This window comes from Siniperca chuatsi, linkage group LG19 (genome assembly GCF_020085105.1).
Source record: "Siniperca chuatsi isolate FFG_IHB_CAS linkage group LG19, ASM2008510v1, whole genome shotgun sequence".
Taxonomy (NCBI): domain Eukaryota; kingdom Metazoa; phylum Chordata; class Actinopteri; order Centrarchiformes; family Sinipercidae; genus Siniperca; species Siniperca chuatsi.
Window position 1 is genome coordinate 11091084 of NC_058060.1, and position 17333 is coordinate 11108416.

The 17333-nt window shown below is 41.1% G+C and overlaps 1 protein-coding gene across 9 annotated transcripts in view; it reads right to left on the minus strand.

Moving 5' to 3' along the window:
• Positions 1-384: 384 nt before the first annotated feature.
• ofcc1 (orofacial cleft 1 candidate 1) overlaps positions 385-17333 on the minus strand; it is an 89407-nt gene continuing 72458 nt past the window's right edge. For 8 of the 9 annotated variants that reach the window (XM_044177198.1, XM_044177200.1, XM_044177196.1 and 5 more), the window contains 3 exons: positions 10283-10480; positions 4693-4831; positions 4253-4467 (listed from right to left, as the gene is read on the minus strand). In XM_044177198.1, the coding sequence (XP_044033133.1) occupies positions 4394-4467; positions 4693-4831; positions 10283-10480 (411 nt within the window). In that variant the 3' untranslated portion in view covers positions 4253-4393. Of the gene's footprint in view, positions 871-4252; positions 4468-4692; positions 4832-10282; positions 10481-17333 lie in introns of those variants that run through there. The other variant, XM_044177195.1, reaches the window with a different exon arrangement.

The following is a 17333-nucleotide window of genomic DNA, read 5'->3' on the forward strand; positions in this document are numbered from 1 at the left end:
ATTACCGGGGCCCTATGTACTTTAAATGCACCCATTAATTAAGCAATGTCAGACACAATGAACCGTGAAGTTCATTACATTTTTAGCATTCAAACCCAGGATTATTTGAAGAGTGCATGAGGAAGAGGGAGACGGGTCTACCTAAAGATTAGCCCCATAGCTCAACGTCGGGCAGACGCCAGCGGAAATTTCAGGAAAGCTGTTGCGAGAGGAGACAGAACAGCAGCGAGCTGTCTCAGCAATCTACAAAACACGAAAGGGCTGATCAAAAGGAAAGCAAGGAACAACAACAACTACAATATGATCGGTGCTGGCTGTGCCTACTTTTGAACTTTCAACTCAAAAAGTCTCTCACACAACCATCCACACAAGTTCTACCTGGTGGACCGATGTGAGTCAAATTCTTTTAATCTTCTCAATTTGCATTTTCTCAGAACTAGCGTGAGGTTTTATATGCAACAGAAACACGCAACATGCAGCTACAAACATGAGTACTCATGTATAGTGATTAGTGACGTGTGTACGCACATTATATATTTACTTCTGCTCTAAGACAAACAGTGCATTCTTTATTTATCCAGTGCAGTGTGTCTTAAAAGCTCAAGAGTTTCAAGAATTTTCTTAATCCTTTAAGTGAAGTCGCAAAAAGAATCAACCAAACTGAAGCTACAAGGTTTTCTTTCTACAACAGTAATATGCAGGTGTTGTGTGTCTGGATATGTGTGTCTCTCTGTGTGTGTGTCCGTGACCTCCGTGTAGCTTCGTGCCAGGCTGTAGTTTGGTTCAAGTTGCTGTGAGATGACAGGAGACGTTGGGGGGAGCGCAGGGAGAAGAAGCTGGGCCCAGCTGCCTGGCATTAAGCAATGACCTCTGCATAATGAAAGATGGCGACAACATTTCCCACTCATTACAAGGTTCCACACTGTGACAAGATTTGCATATTCATATATTTTTCCCTCCACCTCCCCTCCCCTTTTTTCACCGCAAATTATTTTTCCTGTGAGCAGGACATCTGCCTCCCTGACACTGCTCTGGAACAGGAAAAATAAATAAATATGTGTGCAGAGAGGCACATGATCTATCCAGATGCCACAGAAATATGGCACGATGTTGACATCTCCGTACACCCCGACCGTGTGTGTTTTCCACGGCTTAAGCACCAGGAAATCATGTTTGGGGTCAGCAGAGAAGAATACAGCTTGGGCAGAAAAACCTGACAGAGGTCTGGAATGTATATCTGTTTTGCATATTATTGTTCTACCCACAGTCACATAAATGCCACCGTAACACTGGTGTTGCAGGTTACGCATAGTTGGGGCCAACTAAAATTCATGTCACAGAGCCGAGGATTAGTACATGTGTTGCTGAACTGATTAGACCAGCTCTTTCATGTAACTGGCTTGGCCTAATGTTAAAGCTGAGGTGAGTTTTCTTTGTATAAGTTTTTAAAATAAAAGATGTAATAATGAATAGATATAAAGAGATATGTGAGAGTGTAAGCAAAGTTATACCTTGATTTAATATTTCATATTTATATTTTTCAGAAAAATAAATATTATAGATGAGAAGTATAGCGAACATACATTTAAGCTACACACATTTAAGCTGAATGTACTGTCAGACTTCCCTGATGGATATTATGCTGTAGGTTTCCTCTGATCAAAAGAGCATCAGAACACCAAGCTCTTTCACTCCTTACAAGACATAATTGCATTTCAACATCAAACAAAAAGGTGCCATAAATGAAGATGGGTAAATAGAAAATACAGACATGTATGCAAAGACAGTAAATGTACAAAGTTCTTCATCAAAAGAAATGATTTAGTAGTTGCCTTAAAAAAAAAAACAATCAGAAAAGGTTTTTTTTAAAAAAAACAAAGCAGCAAAAGTGGGAATTTGAATCCCTTTTATTTAGTTGGGTAACTTTAATTCAAATGAATCAGGCTGAGCTGCACCCGCCAACCGTGCCCGAAGAGTTGCCGATCTCAACGTGCAGCATAACGATCACCGCAGCACTTCTGAATACAAACTGTTTTATGTGAATACCTCAAGCTGAGGGCTACATAAATATAGAATTAGACAAAGTGTTATTTTTTTTCTTTTTATGTTTTATTTTTCTCCTCTTTTCTCACTCTCCAGCAACATCCCCAGGTTGGGTTAGCTCTAAGCAGATGCAGGCACTTACTTCAAAAAGTTGCAGCTCCCTTATGATAGCTCTGCAAAAAGGTTTTCTTTTAACTTAAATCAGCAAATGTGTGGAGTAGAGACCTAGCGGCGTGTTTCTCTCCCCCAGAAATAATTGCTCCCAGGGATCAATTTGAAATTTAAATTGTGGTGAAATGGTGTTTGTCATTAACAATCAAATATTTGAACCATTGAAATACCTTTGCCCCCTCTGTATCTGCACCCTCTGCCCCCAGTTGGAAAATACTGCACAGGGCATTGTTTTGATGATGATGAACTGAAAGGTTGGTGATACTCTCAGAGAACATCACACGAGAGAGAAAGCAGGAAGAGAAACAAAAGCCATTCATCAAAAATTATACATTTATATAAAAGTGTTAACATATCAAAACAGATACATAGACCAGAGGAATAATTATGCTATTTAGCTGCTTGGTTTTGCTTCTCTGTACTAATAAAGAAAGGCATGCAGAGAAAGTAAAAAGAACAGAAGAGTTGCGTAAAAGGATAAGAAAAATATACAGTAGACAGGGAGGGAGGTAGTAAGGTAGGATGAACGGAGAGAGAGAAGAGCTTCCTGTCATCTCTGAGAGGCAGCTTCTCTGCTTAATGTTCATTATGGGGTTGATTGAATTGGGGGGTGTAGCACTGTCACTGTTAATGGAGTGATCTCTAATTGGAACGCATTAGCTCTATAGGTTCTGGCTAGTGTCAAAGGCAGACAGAAGGACAGGATGCAACGCAAGAGTCTAACACATCCTGCCAGTGCTGAAAATACACCAAAATAAACAAAATGTCATTTTCTATTGAGCATTTACATACAGTGGAGCTAAACAATCGATGACTTCTCTGTAAAATTTTTGTTAGTTGTACTTTATCTATTTCATATCACAGATGGACTAATAAATATTAATGTCATCTATTTTCTTTTAAATGTTCTCTTCCTTTTATGAGGACTTTTAGGCCAGAAAGAGCTCTGAGAATCAGAAACAGAGGTGTTAGGTGTGTGCGCATGTGTGAGAGAGAATGTGTGTGTGTGTGTGTGTGTGTGTGTGTGTGTGTGTCCATATGCACTGTGCACCACGCCTCTGGGCCATGACTGTGATGGTTTAAACATGGAGGTGAGGAGCAACTTCAAGGCCAAAGTAAGGTGTATTCCTGATAATGACGAGCACAAATGGCCACTATCGCCATCCAACAAGACCCAGAACTTGATCTGTAATGGCTGCCCATAAAGGAGAATCATCATCAATGAAAATGACAGGTTATTAAGATCCGATTTTAGGGGGGGCTATGGCTTTAGTATGATAGGTTAGCTATCTATAAAACCTTTAAAGCCTGGCCCTCAACGACATTAGTCCTGATTCCCATCTCCTTGCGCCCTGTGCCAGAGACACATGCTAATAAGCTCACAACCTTTAATTAAGCAATATGTGTAAGTAGGCAGCCATTATGGCCTGATTTGTGAGCCACTTCATTACACTGAGCACCGGCTAGCAGACACATATTCAATACAAATCAAGCTGGCCTGAATATTATCCTGCTTAATGTGAGGCCAATATTGATATTTTATCACTCGTGTTCTGATTAGTGACTTTTAGAATCTTCATTTTTCATTGTGTTGAGGCGGTGCCTAACACCTAACGACCTGCATCCATTAAAAGTGTTGCTGAACATTGTTTATTAGGTTACAAATAGCTTATCAGTTCAGATATACTATTTATGTTTACTTGCAGAGGGATGCAAAAAATTTACAATATTGTTTTTGGTTATTCTTATGAGTCAGCCTTCCATCATTTACCTTTTTGATTATATTAAGCATTTTCTGTCTGACATTAAAAGGTATAGTACCCAGGAAGTACTACACAAATATACACACATGCATTTTTTATTGCTGAAAAAAAATCTGTTGTAGAAGTTAGTGTACTAGTAGTAGTAATGTGATATTTTACACCACATTTTCCAGCTGATGGCAGCAATACAGCATTGTTTTAATCAGTGTTGAGCTGCTTACAATTGAGAAACTGTGCAAAAATTCTGTTTTCAATATTTTTATTCCACAACTATACAAAGAGCAGAAATGATTCAAGTATTCAAGAAATGTAACAACTACTGCATAGTATATTGCAGAGACTTTGAGTCAAACAGACGGTTGATAAGATGACTTACATTAGTTTAGGGTCCAACTATCTCTTCCTTTGCTTTGATATCATTGGTTGAGGTCTCGCAGTGCAAAACTGGAGCCACACCCGCTTCCTCCTACTGGCTCAACACGATGGGACCCTGAGGGAATGAAACACCGGATGAAACTGTGTAAATTCTGCTAAACAAACAGCAGGTAGGAAAAGTTTGCACAAGTAAAAGTGTCACATGTGTGTGAGATGAGGTGACGAGGACTACTAAATGTGTACTTTTCTTTGTGTGCGCTCAAACATGGTGAGCTAGCACATGTTTTTGTGATAATAATAAAGGTGATTTTTAATGAAGAAGCATCCGGTTAAAACTCACTCCCAAACAGTTTCTTGCGTTTCCGTAGCTGGTGTGGAACACTTGCACCCTCCTTGTCCTCTCTCTGATTGGCAGAGCCCTGACCCCGGCAGGGCACCATCGTGGCTGCATTGTCCACCCCTTCCATGTCACCAATCACCTTCAGCAAAAAACCCCGTGAGAGTCAGCAAGGCAACATGAACGGAAACTTAACAATGAATGAACAGTACAACAATGTTAAACCCAACTGTTTCAGGAGACCCCGGGGGCCTTATGTATCAAGCATCTCAAAGTGCAGGTTGAACTTGGATGACAGTGACTGAGATTGGCAGGAGAACTGTTATTTTCCTTGAGGCCTGAGTCGTGTTGTCATGCATAGTATCTACCTCTGTCCTGGTGCTTAGAGTGAACTTGGAGGAGAAGCAGAAATGGAGACTTTATATGACACACTACCTCTCGTCCCAGAGGGGAAACAGCTCTCACAACTCTGGGTTGGCCTACTTATGTACAGTGATGTGAAATACAACTTAAATCTCACTGGTATAAGCCATGATAAAATGATAAATTGTCAATTTGTCTAAAAACTAAATATATTTTTACCATAAATACATGAAGAAAATACATTCAGTGAAATTCCGATACATAAATAATAACCGGAAATTTAATACAATGATGGGTTAAGTCAAAATGACTTCTGCATTCTTTCCACACATTTTCAGCACTATATTTCATAAGAGCAGCATCAAGCAGTCATGTCAAAAAGGTAGGCTGGCACTTTTCTAAAGTTGCAAATTATACAGATAGAGCAGCAATTGAGCAAACTTGAAAAATGTGCCACAGAGTGCTTCTTTATCTAAAACTAGTATAAACTTGCCAGATAATTACATGCGGTGTACTTTGGAGAAGTCCTCCTGCTAAGCAGATATGGCTGCCAGGGAGGCATTAATCTCCTCATGCAACATACAGTACGTAGCCAAGGACACCCCCCCCCTCCTTCTCTGTGTCTCTCAAAGCCACACACACCACATGTAGGAAAGACAGCACACACACACACACACACACACACAGCATACAGAGCACACTCACTTCCTGTATAAATCATATTCATATTTCTGAGGGCTGCCGATGACCTCACGGCAAATGAAGCGTGGGTCCTCAGCTCCGCAGCGGCAATCAAACGTGCGGCAGAGTAATTACAAAAGAGGGGTAGGAGGGAGAATTGATGCGGTTTGTCAATTAATGTTGCTGCAAGGTGTTTTTTTTCGAAAGGTTACCTTCTTCATATTCTCTGCATGCTAAATTAGGTCAATATTGGTCCGGCAAAGAGTCGTCGTCATGTGCAGACAGACGATAGGCTGAGTCATGGAAAGCCAAGAAAAGGGTCCATTAATGAGAGATTTGATGGTATATAATAATGATGAGGTGTCTCTTATGAAAAGGAAATCATCTCTGCTCTTTACAACTTTGCATTGCTCTGCCTTTCATTTCTTATATTCTCTGATTATCATCATCAGTGTCATTATTATCACCAGCATCATCATTTATATCAGCTTTGTCACTGTTATTATAAAAATCTACAAACTATAAGGGGATATCCTCTCCTAATTATACAAACCATGCATAATACAACACAGTCATGCCTGCTGAGGTTATAATTAAATGCAATACAGTTAAAACCTGCATACCTTTTGTTTCTGCTAATGGTGAAGCACCCAACCCCCCCAAGAAAAATGGGGGAGAGAAAAAGCACAGCTGAAATTGCAGAGAAAAGTGTTTTTATTTATACAAGTTGCTGGAGATGCTCATCATCAGCGTTTTTTCCGAGCCATAAATAATTTGCGGAGAGAGGTAATATTCAAGCTGGCAGAGCCTTAGTTGTGCATCTTTAATGGAAGTTTTACAGAAGCTGAGCCAGTTCTTGCATATGCTGCTGCCTCCCATATGGAGGAAAAGAGACAAAAGGAGCACAGTTGGCTTGTCCTATCTTTTTATAAGTCCATCGACACTTAAATGCTAGCCCCGGAGAAAAAACGACACAGGGGGACATAAACCCACTGTGGTTTTAGGAGGGAAGATAATGACTTTGCCTGCATTAATTTCTTCATCAGCCATCTTGTTTCTTCAGACAGAGTGGTTATGAGGCCTTCTCTGAAGGTCCTAGGTTATATAGATGCATTTCCCTGCATAATTTTGGCCCTAACAGTTGTTGTCAGCAGTGCATTTGTGAGTTGGCAGCTGGGGAACATCTGTTTATAGGTAATGAGTGTTTGAAAGCTACACCTCACTTTACCTTTAATGTCTTTTATTGGAGCACACTGATGGGAACGTAGCTTTAACTTTTTGTATTGTTGTGATTCAGCGAGAAGATTCCTTCAACATGGTCAATATTACAGACACCTGCCTCTGGCAACACTCTGAATGAGCGCATATGATGGATCATTAATATTAACTTTCTTTAAACAGAATTCAATATGCAAGTCAATAAAGACTTCATTATCGTTATATTTTTTACTACACACCCACAACTCTGAATTTACTCCTTCCACTCCATTCCTACTTCTTGCTAACGATGCAACACAGAAAAAAAAAAAAAACTTTCAGTCAACATAACTGGTTCAATAATGGCTGAATAAACAACAGAAATATTTAGTTTCTCATGACTCTTGCTCCGTCTCTCACTCTCCAGCAAATCAAACAGGACACACCTCGCTGTTCTGTTCCTTCCAAACAGTGTCTAACAGTGTCTATAGCTCAGGGCACTTCTTCCAGGACTTGCTTTTTAAGGTGTTCGTTTAGACAAATTTTGGGTGTAAATTTGTGGATATTATGCAGAACTGCTGGCCCCTGAAGCTGTGGTCATGTTAGTCTAAGGGAGGAGCAAGTCCTTTGGGGCATTGGTGTACAGGACACTGCCTGCGAAAACCGAGCTCTTTAAAGGAAATGAGCCATCCGTCAATATTTCCTCAGTAAATGGAAACAGACTTCTTAAGTAGCAGGATTAGTCTTTTAACTAACTGGGACAGAGAATGGAGTCACGTTATTACACAGTCAAATGAAGTTTCTTTGTCACTGTCGTCCTCCTATTTCAAGTGTCATCTACACTGATGATCAAGATTTCAAAACAAAATATGAAAAACAACGAATATATTGTAGATAATAAATAATAATAATAATAATAATAATAATAATGATGATGAGAAAAAAACATTTTCTTTGTGCATAGTACATGTCTTAAATTGAAATGTTAAAATAAAAGAAATGATATGTTGATATTTTGCAATAAAGCCTGTGAGAAAATGTCAAATATACCTCAGCATATTTGCCACAAAGTAAAAAGAAATTACATTAGTTTTTATTGCTCAAAAATGATTCATGCTACATAATACTTTGTCTAGTAACATAGCAGTGTAACCGCATCACCATAAAACATGCTATTATTCAGATAAGTGAATAAAGTAATAAGCCTATACAGGAAAACCCATAAAATTACTTTAAAATACCATAAATCTAAGAACAGAAGGGAACCTCTCTGCATTACTGTGGTCACTGCATCTCATAGTAGAGCCTTTTTCTATTTCATTCTATATTTTGTATCTATTTAATTTTTGTAGAAGTGCCTGCACTGCTGTTATTTCTCTCTGAGGAGCTGTCACCTTACATCTGAAGGCCAGTTTGTACACAGCACCCTGTCGCAGTGTGTATATCGCTGCCAGAATTATATAAAGCAGTAATAAAATCAGCTCAAGTGTTCTACTGAGTGCTGGGGATGCCCTTTGGGGATTCCTGGATCTTGCTCTATACATAAAACCAGTCTATATATTCAGGGGAGGATTAGTTTTGAATATGTAAAGTGGGGGTCCGCGCTGCAAGGCGAAGGGGAATGGCATGGTACTTTCTGCGATGCTGAGCATCGGTGTTATCGCTCCCCACTACCAGCGGGTGAAAGAGGATGCCATCGGCATCTCTTGCTACTGGAGGTCCCTGCCTGTTAAGTTGCATGGAACAGACAGCAACACCCAAGGGACACAGTGTGTGTGTGAGAAAAGAGAGCAACAGAAAGATAGAGTACGTGTGTGTGTATGTGTTTCCCAAGGACAGTTATACCTATCTTTCACTTAAGCTGGCCTCTATGAAGCTCCCTTCACAGTTTAAAGAATGGAGAGTCAGCACAGTAGAAATGATTTCACACAGCAGAAATACCAGGAATTCATTCTTTTACTCTCAGTAATCTAAGGTTTTGTGTGTCACGGTTATGGCTGTTGTAAATTTGTGTCGGCATGTGCATTTGTGTGTTCATGCAAAGGGTGAGTGTTGTAGGTTTTTGTGTATACCATAACTTTTTTTTTCACATTAAGTGAAGATCTGAGTGAGAATGTCTGTGTCAATGAGCGTGTGCTGTTTGCCTCGCCCTCGCCCAGATGTCTCATCTGCTATGCACAGGTCTAGAGGCTACACACACACACAGAGACAGTGTGACACCAGTAATAAATATACCATGCTGTGTGTTTACTCACATAAGCTCACCATCACTCAAATTATGACGGAGAACCATTAGAACGCAAAAGAGCCTCAGAGCTAATTGTTAGCGCATATAACCCCCTCCTTCCTCACTCCTCTGACATTCAAACTTCAAAATATTAATTTTGTTGGGATGATCCAAGTTGCTCTTGGGCGACTGAGTGATTGAGGAAAGGAATGATTTCTTGCTACTGCAGCAGTTGTCACAAAGCACTACTTTTAATTAGGCAACAATCTGTGAATCAGTCTGTGTCTGACCTGCCTGTCTTGCAGGGGTGTGAAGGACGAGGAGCTAAATATAAGTTGCAATAATTACAATGCATGGCAAAGTGAGGCAGCATTGTGTGCTTTTTTTGCTGTTTCAAATTACATTTCATCATAAGTCGTAACACAGTGTTAAACAGGATGAGGTGCTGGAATTTTTATTACAGAGACAGATTGTAAATGGTTGTTACAGGCAGAAAAGACCAAGAAAAGGGTGAGTATTGTTGACTTTTAGTAAGTAGCAGTTACATTCACATGATGAACTAAGTCTTGGTTTGTTTCTCAGGGCAAATCCTGTCATTTCCTGTTTGAAAAGAAGAAATAATTTGAATCTGGTTTTACCCGAGGAAAAAATAAAAATCTGTCACAGTTATTCACCATTTCAGACCACAGAGCTGTACTGTTGTCTTTTCACTGTTCTGAAAGCAGAATAACTAGTTACTGTATCCATGTCTGTCCTCTCCCCTTCTTACTCTCTTCTGAGAAGAAGGAGAGAGAGAGAGGAAAGGAGGGAGTGTTTTGTGAACCTCCGACCCATCTCTCCACCCTTTTCTACTCCCAACCTTTGTCATCTTCTCTACATTTCTCTGCTTTGGCATAGGTATGTGCTCACACTGTATTTATGGTCAGATAATGAATACAGCATACTGATTCTAAAAGTATACATTCATACTGCAGAAACCAGTGGATTTAATTCCACTGCCAATATCAGAAGGTGGACTTGACCCTTAATGCTGTTAAACAAAACTTGTCTTTCACACATGTCCAGCAGTAAAACAAGAAAACTTTGTTTTTTGGATACACTGTATACAATATGTTGATATCCCACCTCAATGATAGCCCCATCAGGTTGTCGGAGGAAGTGCCTGTATCTTTGTTTCAGCCCACTGAGGTATAGGATGTAGACTGCCACATGGGTGCTGGTCTCTCCCTCTGGCAGGGGTGCACCCTCCCTTGGGGGTTCACTAAGGGCTGCAGAGCCTGCCAAGGGGTCTTCCACTGTCCAGATATAGTCATAGACTGCCACCTAATCGCACAAACATGAAGGGAGATAATGATATATTGTGAGCAGGGACTGTATACTCTTACTTGTTGGTGTGTTCAAAAGCTTGTGAAAAGCTCTAATGTCCAAGGCTTCAAAGTGGGTTGCTAAATAGTTTTGCATTAACAAGTTATGTTAAATCAAACCAAGAAGACAAAAAAAAATGCATTAAACAATGAAAGGAATAATGTAAGTAAGAGGGAAATTTTCAAAAAGGTCCTGGCTCTCAAATGTAAAGAGGTTTCTGTCAAACCTGGGACACATTCAATGTGAAAATACTCTTCAGCCTTCGCTACAGTGTATGTGGAGTGTGTGTGACAATATACAGTAATCACATGTGGGAAAAATTCTGCAAATGACACAAAAATAAGTGTCAGTAACTTTATTTCATTGCGACAAACCAAATCAAAAACCCATGTACAGCATATTAAAACCAGTCTGAACCTTACCTTGTAAACTGCTGAGATGTTCATTTTAATTACATACAACTGCAGCCACCAGATAAGCACCACTGGCGTACAGTACATCAGCACGCTAATTCCTAGTAGAGCATGAGTCCTATGGGGCCTGATCTGTGGCAGGTTAAGAGACAGGTTGTGTTTGTGATCATGAATACATATGTATAATCCTGGTGGCAGGCTTGTTTATGACTCTTTGTGTGTGTGTGTGTGTGTGTGTGTGTGTTGGGGCTTACACACCTGTAATGCGCTGCCCCTCTATATTAGGGTGAGACACGTGGAGCAAGTGGAGCGTGTAACATGTTATATAGGTCATGTAACTCGAAGTCATCCATGTGTGAAGATCATGGAAGCTCTCCCCCTTTCTGATAGTGGCTTGAAGGTCTGCTCATCACATGCATTACGGTAGGTAACTAATCAAATCTCCTGTTTTAGGATGGGATAATTAGTCACAAGGCCTCACACACCTAGACAAGCATAATACACATCTTTAAACTCTTTTTAAACCTCAATTATGAAAATACACATTCTGTGCCCACATGGAAGCACTCATGCCACTAATGAAACCATGCACAGTGGTTTCACTAATGTGTATGTGAGAGTGTATGTGTGTGTGTGTGTGTGTTTGTATGTGTACATGCATGTGCTATAGGGAGCCATATGTGTCATAACGCAAACTTTAACTCTCACACCACAGACTCAGACCAGTGAAAACACGCACACACACACACACACACACACACAATCACACACGCACACACACATGCACACACACACACACACACACACACACACACACACACACACACACACACACACACACTCAGAGTCACAAAGTGGAGGAAGTTTTTCGAGTAGTTTGTAAAACTCAAGGTGACCCCCTAATTGGCTGCGTAATTATGATTCGTCTAAAAATACAGCGGGCCATGAGTGACAGGGTCAAGCTGAAGGAGAGGTTTAATTTGGTGGTGTATCGATGTCACCCCGCACTTATAAACGGTTAGCCAAACACAACTCTAGGCACTTCACCGAGAAAACAGTGGGAGCCATTACCCCACTTGTAATTAGAGACATTGCATAAACTGCAAGTCAGACAGCCCCATGAGTAGAAAGGAACTCATTGTCAAAATGTCAAAGAGAGCAGAGAGAAAGAAGACTAGCTACGAACATTTAAAGAAGGTGTGTGTGTGTATGTGTAAGTAGGAGGTGAGGACACAGGGATGCATCTCTTCAACGCTAATTAAGACGCTCATTAGTGAAATCGCCTCAACTGCGCCTTGCCCCTAGCTTGGCCTCGGCCCACACTGGGGGAAACTGATTACCTGAATTCCTTAAGTAATCAGCACCTCTGCTAGGCAGCAATCAGTCTGTTTGGATAGTGTGTGTATGTTGATTTGCTGCTTTTTTTTTTCTTTTTGAGGAAACACAAGTGGGAGTGTGCAGAAAATCCTAGATCTCTTCCTATATGGTGGTTCTTGGCTTGTTCATGATACAGTAAGAAATCACAAACATTTAAAGTCACGAATGTGTAAAAAAAAAACAAGTAAGAAAACCTCCCTTCCTGCTGGTCACAGGAAGTGTGCCTATGACCCGGTTAAGGCCCCAGTCCAGGATTTTATAAACCAAGCTGTACAGTGGTGATAGAAACACCACAGATTCAGCCTCTGCACTTTAAGTCACTTTGGTTAAACACACCTGCTTAAATTTCCTGTGTGGTGTGCATGTGTATGTATTTTGGCTTGCATGAAAATAGATTTTTTTTTGTGTTAGCCATGCCATCATCCTACGCTAATTAGCACGTGAAATCCAGTTGACAAGACTAGACAAAAGCTTGAAAAGGTGTTTGTGTGTTCGTTTTGGGTGATGCCATTTCATGCAATGCACCATGGCTCTCAGGATGCATCATTGCTGAGACACAAAAAGCAAAGAGCATTAGAGGGCCTGTCTGCTCTACACTACTCTGTTCTGGTCTGTTGTGTTGCGTTATGGTGCTAGCCTGGCTTCTAGCCCTAGCTTGAGTGCTCTCTCCACTCCACCATTGTTCCATTTGATAGCACTAAGTGACTGATTTAGGTTCAATGCCTGCATGGAGCAGACAGGCCAGCTGTGGGTTAAGCAGATAGCATTCAAGTGAGCTAACCCAATTCAAACCCAATCAAGCCGGGATTTATTGTTGGGGTCTGTATTTAGAAATCTGATAGAGTCTGCATCAGTCCCTTGACTTGCATCAGGAGAGACGGGCCTTATTTCTTTTAGCGGAGGACTATAAACGGCAAACCATGTTTTCCAGCAGGGACATAAATTTCAGGATTTGTAGACATTACCGCAAATGCACATAGAGAATGGGAGGGAGGGACAGGGGCACAGGAAGTGGGGATGGCACAGCTGCAGACATGGCTCCATGGTTCACAAATATAGTCTGTCTGTCTTTCTGGGAGAAGATGCAATTTCACACCTACCGAATCATACCATACCACATATGAATGCAGAATAAAAGCAATCAGTACTTAAATACAGGCGCCTGTGGAAAGCTTTTCTTTATAAAAATCCACTGTGACTTGTAATAAAATTTGACTGACCTGCCAATCATTTTTATTCAAGAGTGTACAAATATAAAGTCTGTCAAGAGATGGATTTGGAATTCCTTTGCTGTTTTGTTAGTTTGAGGCCAAAAAAATAGGCATCACTGCCTCAGAGATAAAAGGATAAATGCACTACATTCTAAAAAGGATATTCTTTTGTGTTATATATAAAAAGTGACCCACATTCATACCTAAATTAGGATTTAAACTTGCAACTAACAGCTAAAAAGAGGGCAGACAGTTTCTGGGAATTAAATAGTAATTTTCCACTGGGTGACAGACGGCTCTAGTAATAGCTATGTCTGGGATAAGTACAGTGTATTTTATATATTTATCTCACATGTCCTTGACTGTCACAAATATCAGTGTCTGACATTTTTCTCCATTTTGTGACATGTTGGATATAAACACAGTGTCTAGAGTTGACCATTATTAAAAAGGAGATTTCTGTTGTGACCCCATCCGGCATGTCCCAGCTGACAACCAAAACAGCTCCAAAACTTGACCCCCATGACCTTGCAGAACTGAATATCAAAACACAGTGTCAAAATGGGACCCAATCACAGGGCTAAAGAGCAAATTAATTCACCATCTTAAAAACACAACCATAAGGGGGGATGCATCACTAATTAATAAACAAAAACTAACAAGGCCCCAGAGTGAATTATCCATAGGTATTAAATGTGAAGCTTTTATTGGGAAAAGTGTGAGTATGTATGTATGTGCACCTAAGTTACCTACGTTGTTGCATTTGTGTATGATATATGAGTACATATGTGCATGTGTGTGTACTTGTGTGTGCTACTGAACTGAAGGGAGTAGAAAAGGAGAAGTCTCCATGGGCAGGCAGACTGAGCCAGGCTGGCGACTGTCCAGAACAGGAGCCTAAGGCGTGGGCACAAACAGGCCTGTCAGTCCCCCTGATCCCTTAATGATTGATCCAAACTAGATAGCTATCATTACCATTCGTGCACTCTCTCTTCCCCAGGTCTCCCTTCCTCTGTTTAATTTTACCTTGCATTTGCATGTTCCCATGGACTAATTAAATCTTTCCTTTCTCTCTCTCTCTCTCTCTCTCTCTCTCTCTCTCTCTTCCTCACTCTCTCTGTCTTTCTTTCTCTCACCGTGTCCATTGGTATGAAAAATAATGCAGCACATTTTTGGCACATTATTATGTATGAAATGTGAGGGCACAATGTATTCCGGTTGGTTGAAGTTCTCTAGACCCTGCTTGTAATGAGCACAGCAGAAGTAGACTTTCTACACAGCCTGTTTGAATTCTGTACCTCCGTTTTCTCCCCTCTCTGTCTCTCTCACTATCTCCCCTCTTAAAGACAAAGCTGCTGACCTTCCCTCCGTCTGCCACCCACGCACTTTCTTCAGCCGTTTCCCACCCTTCACGCAATTCATACACAGGAGGGCTGGGGTTTTCTCCTGCTACTGCCATGATCATTTTGGTTTGTAGTTCTGTCCCACTTGGCTTTAATTTACAGTGGGAAAATAATTAGAATCTCACTTTTGCGAAGAGTGGAGTGAAAATGTAAACAATGCTTCCCTGCGGGCTGGTGCTTCATCACTTTGACAGGTGCATTTGAATTTGCCTGGGTGGCGGACAGGCTTGGTTATTTATGTGTCAGTCGCACATGGAAACCCGGCTGTGGCTGAGACTATGGTTGGGACTGAGACTAGGGAAGGGACTGGAGCTCTTTGGAGTGGGGGATATAGGTTTAGATTTGGGAGAAAACTGAGGATGGTGTTGATTCTGGACCTGGTACTTTGAATTGGGCTGTGGCTGCTTCTGCTACTTAGAAAAGGCCATGCCGGGATTGAGAAAAGAGGTGGATGTGGAGCTCATGCTGTGGCCAAGGACAGATTTATAGCTGTAGTGAGGAGAGGGCTGAGGATGGGGAAGAGTACTAGTAGTATTGGATGTGCATGGTGCTTGAGTCGGTGCTAGGTTTGGAAATGAATTGAACTGTGTATGGGCTTGGCTTTGTCGGCTGGTACCAGCATGTTATAATAAGGCAGGAAATTAAGAAAGACAAGCTTGGTAGCACAGAGGGATGCACATGTTTATAAAGCGGAGAGCTAGGGGCTACCAGTTATTCTAAAATGTCTGCAATCGAACCTATGTCACGCAATTCCTGACCATCACACAAACCTGTAAGAGCCCGTTAGTCAAGGCAATGCATGAGGCCTAATGGTGTCCATGATGCTTTTCATTAATGAATGACTAAAGATTTAGAGGGAAAGAATCATTCTTTCATTCTCAAACAAATACAGTATCAGGGCAATGGAAACTGCTTAGGGATGCTGTCATAGTTTCACAAGTGAATAGCACCACTGGATTCTTGGACCATATATGCAGTGATGATAATATATCAGCATTCTGAATTGTATGTCTAATAGAAATGGCTTATTTGTTCATAATTTATCAACCACTGTATGGAAGCTACTGTATTTTAAACTACACCACTAATCATTGATTTCAATAAACATTCATTCCAATGGCCTATCTCTTTCTATCACTTGTATTTATAGTGTCACTGTAATATTGTTAGGTGTTACATTTGACACAGATTTTTCTGTACATTTCAAAACAAAAGGAAGTCATAACATGAAATTGCACTGGGCACACTAGCACAGAAAGGAGAATCAGTGATTATTGCCAAGTGAGAGAAGAGGTAGACATGGTTGCTTCTTTTGTCCGTAGATCCTCATCCACTCACACACACAGTAACACTCATCTACATGCTAACACACACACACACACACACACACACACACACATACATACATCCATGCTCACAAACAGACAAAGCCTTGCACAGTGAGGCAACGCATGCGTGCATCTCCAGTGCCTGCGGGCGCTTGGGGCTAGGCAGCAGGGAGATGGGGAGGAGGGGGGAGGAGTGTGTACTGTGCAGAGGCTCTCTAAGCTATAGAGGGTCAATCCCTCCACTCCACCACCACCCTGTCTGTCAGAGCTGGCCCGGGCTCAAGGCCTGTTTGCTGAGCACTGGGTTTATACCACAGACACATGCCTCATGGACACATGCACCAACACACATGTACTGGGTTCACACACTCACACACCAATTTGAAATAATAGGCGCATATACTGTTGCACAGATGCTCAAGCTTTATACGTCAGGGGTCACACTGTACAAATGCAGATGCTCATTCGCAGAGATATTAATACATGCACACATACACACAGATACATAAGCACACACTGGCTTCACACAACACATACACATACAAGGCCAAGACAGGCTTCAGCACATTGCACATGGCTGGGGACAGACTAAACCACAAAGCATAAAAGACCACCGACATACATGCATGGATAAGCCAAGCAATGTCAGCCATTAGGATGGAAATAGATATGCTATTATTGTAAATTTGGCCAATATGTGGACGGTCGGCAGATATAATTGGAGCAGCTTGAAAATGGCATGGATGCACACTGTCTGCGTTGGGCCTGATTTGGCTGAAGCAAAGGTCTGTGTCTGGTTAAACGCACCACTGGACAAGACAGGCCACCCATTCATATTTGCATGCGGGGACACACATATGCACACACACGTACACACACAGAGTGACAAAATGGCTAGTACGCTATAGTAGCTTTCATCCACCCTTCTCTCATTACTGTGCCTATACAGCAAAGATCACTGTCTTATAAATATTTCAACTTGAGTAATCATAGTTAAAGTGCAATACCACACTCCATCCAAAAGTAGCGCAGACCAAATTGGACTTCGAGAAATATAAACAACTACAACGACTATATTT